Source organism: Nansenia antarctica (assembly GCF_963989245.1).
Source record: "Nansenia antarctica genome assembly, chromosome: 2".
In the NCBI taxonomy this organism is placed as follows: Eukaryota; Metazoa; Chordata; class Actinopteri; order Argentiniformes; family Microstomatidae; genus Nansenia; species Nansenia antarctica.
Genome location: NC_137675.1, coordinates 13,586,654 through 13,589,446, shown reverse-complemented (window position 1 = coordinate 13,589,446; position 2,793 = coordinate 13,586,654). Strand labels below are relative to the sequence as shown.

The 2,793-nt window shown below is 41.3% G+C and overlaps 1 protein-coding gene across 1 annotated transcript; it reads right to left on the bottom strand.

The window, feature by feature from the left end:
- Window positions 1-208: 208 nt before the first annotated feature.
- On the bottom strand, window positions 209-2,277 carry cep20 (centrosomal protein 20). The gene is made up of 4 exons (XM_080524164.1): window positions 2,247-2,277; window positions 1,479-1,676; window positions 1,236-1,320; window positions 209-1,061 (listed from the first exon to the last, which is right to left on the bottom strand). The coding sequence occupies exons 1-4, from the start codon at window positions 2,272-2,274 to the stop codon at window positions 932-934; spliced, it is 441 nt and encodes a 146-aa protein (XP_080380290.1). The 5' UTR covers window positions 2,275-2,277; the 3' UTR covers window positions 209-931.
- Between the last annotated feature and the right edge of the window lie 516 nt (window positions 2,278-2,793).

Below are 2,793 nucleotides of genomic sequence, written 5' to 3'. Positions count from 1 at the left end.
TCAGTTGATTGTCTCAGGGCAGCAGCATTTCATAGTGGTTCATGAGACTGAAAACTAAAGGCACATTCTGAAAAAAAAACAACAACAACAACATACAGGGACTTGTAATTAGAACCCTAATGATTGTTTTGTGCTGCTGCCACTGTGTGGTGAAAAGTTAAACAACAGTTAAAATAAAAAATGTAGTCTTTACAAAAACGCATTTATCTTACAATGTTTTATTTATAAAAACAAACAAACTATATACAGGAAAATCTTAGGTAATATAAAAGGGAAGCAGATGATCAAGAAGACCAAGTAGTAGGCTTGTGAAGGTGTTCTACTCTCATTTAAAACAAACTGCTACACAACTGAAAGAGTTCATGTAAGCTTACAAGGAACGTAATGGACCATCAGTGGGGGCTGGTGGAGGTAGACATCAGAGGCGGATACAATGTAATGCAGGAATGGAATGAGGAATGGTATCAAACACGTGCGTCATTGTGAGCCTGTCCGTACATAGCCCATTTGGCAAAACAATTGAAGAAAATCCAGACATGTAGATGTGATCCCCTTTTGGCAATAAAACACACACTAAGAAAGGCTGGGGGGTATTCCATCAACGTTGCTAAAGAAAAAATCTAGGCTTATTTTATCTCGCAAGACTTTTTAAATCAAAAATAAGCTTGGATTTTCATTTAGAAACGTTGATGTAATAGCCCCTTGGTCAGGCCAGCTATCCCCTGTCATGCAGAACAATAAAAATGAACTAATTCCATCTGTTTTGAGAAGACAAAAAACCTAATTCACACTACAGAGGCGAACCAAGCTGAGCCTGGCTTCTACACGTCCTCCATAGTTGCTGAAACAATGCAGGGAAGGACGGTGTGAAAGGAAAATATCGGAGGCAGCAAAGAATGGTTTGTGTCAGCCCTGTAGTGTGTAAAGCCCCTCAGTCGGTACCAGGGTGTGTGTTGGGTTCTCTGGTAGCAGCCGGTGCAGAACCTCCTCTCAGGAACAGCTTCTCTCCACCCGCTCCACTGCTGCTCAGGAAATGTGACAGCAAGCCGTATAGTAGTGGCCTACAGAAACAACAACAATAACAATAATAAGTTAACATGTTGCAAGGATCATCAATATCATCGTCGTCATTACCATCATCATTATTATTATTTCGGTACGCAAATGTCAGCACAAAGATGAAAGACGAAAAGTAAAAGGAGGTGTTCGGAGCCACAACCCTCGAAGGGACTTACACTGATTTTGCACTAGGGTCCTCCACCACCTTCAACTCGTTGGCCAAGAACTGTCTGTCCAGGGGAACCTCAGGCTGGCCAGATTCTGAACAGAATCGAGTAGAGCAGAATAGAATAGAATAGAATACATACCGTCCATCCCGGGATGGAAGTGTGTCTCATTAGGCATCACCTTGGCTTTGAGTGGTTTATTCAAAACTCTATTCAAAAATAGCAGTCAAAACCACGAGCCGTTATGCTCACCTGCTGTCAACACTGAAGCTGAGTAGCGGTATTTGTTGAACTCCAGGTACTCTCGGATGAGCTCGTTGATGAGCAGGTTCTCGTGCGACAGCGGGGGGCGCGGCTCGCTCGGGTCGTCCAGCGCACGGAAGACCTCGGCCCTGATCCGGGCCTTGAGCTGCCCCAACACACCCCGGGACTCCAGGGTTTCCCTCAAGGCTGGGAGAAGAGAAGTTGTTATCGAGAGGGGTAATGAATGAATGAATGAATGAATGAATGGTCTTTATTGCCATTTATATAGTACAGGTACCATACAACGAAATTTGGGAGGGGGGGCTCCCCTGGTGCTAGGAAGATTTTTTTTTTTACTAAAAACAAGAAGGGAAAAGAGCATGTACACTATCCACTATACTATACTATACTATACAAATAAAACACTGTGCTGTACTCTATGCTATGCTATAAATATCCTAACATTTCCTATCTCTGAGATAATATAAGATAACTTCATAGATAACTCCACTTTTCCAAACATCTAATAGTGATCAAGTGCTATGCTTTTTGCATGGCAGTTTAGCTACAGCTCCTTGCAATTTAGCTAGCTAGCTGAACGTCGGAATAACCAGATCAGATGCAAATCCACGCAGTAAACTGAATTATTGGCATCATTTTGAGCTATTACTTTTATGAAGTTCCACGAATTATGCTGCGCAATTACCTTTACAGTCGGTACCTTATTTGTGATAATAACGAGTCTATGAAAACGAATAAGTAATGACAGCAGCATACCACTTTTCAGTTCTGTTATGGTCGCCATTGCAACAGGTATAAACAAATGACGTTTACTTCCCCCCCACGAGTTCAAAGGTAAACCAACAGCTACACAAGAGAGTTTACTCCCACCTAGTGGTTCGAATGGGTAGCTGCAATTGGTCAAAACTGGGGAATACGTGTGTTGACTTTTGACTTTCATCATAAGACAATAACTAATGCTTGATTATGAAGAATATTACCTCTTTGATATACTTCATATGTTCTGTCCATAGTGATACACAATACATAACTGCATGCACAGATGCATTCTCTCATACATTTTATTCCGAAATTTGTTAGACATGGAAAAGCTACCAATTATGGAAACAGTTGTATCAAAACTGCAGCTGTTCTACCACCTATAGCCTATAACCCAAAGAGATATACATCATTGCAGTTGAGGCAGAAATCAGGCTAATTGTAACAGGCTCATTGTAATACATGGAACGGAGTGGTGTCAAACACACATGATCTATCCACAGCTTCATTGATATAATCTTCACAATTATTAGTTTGCATGATT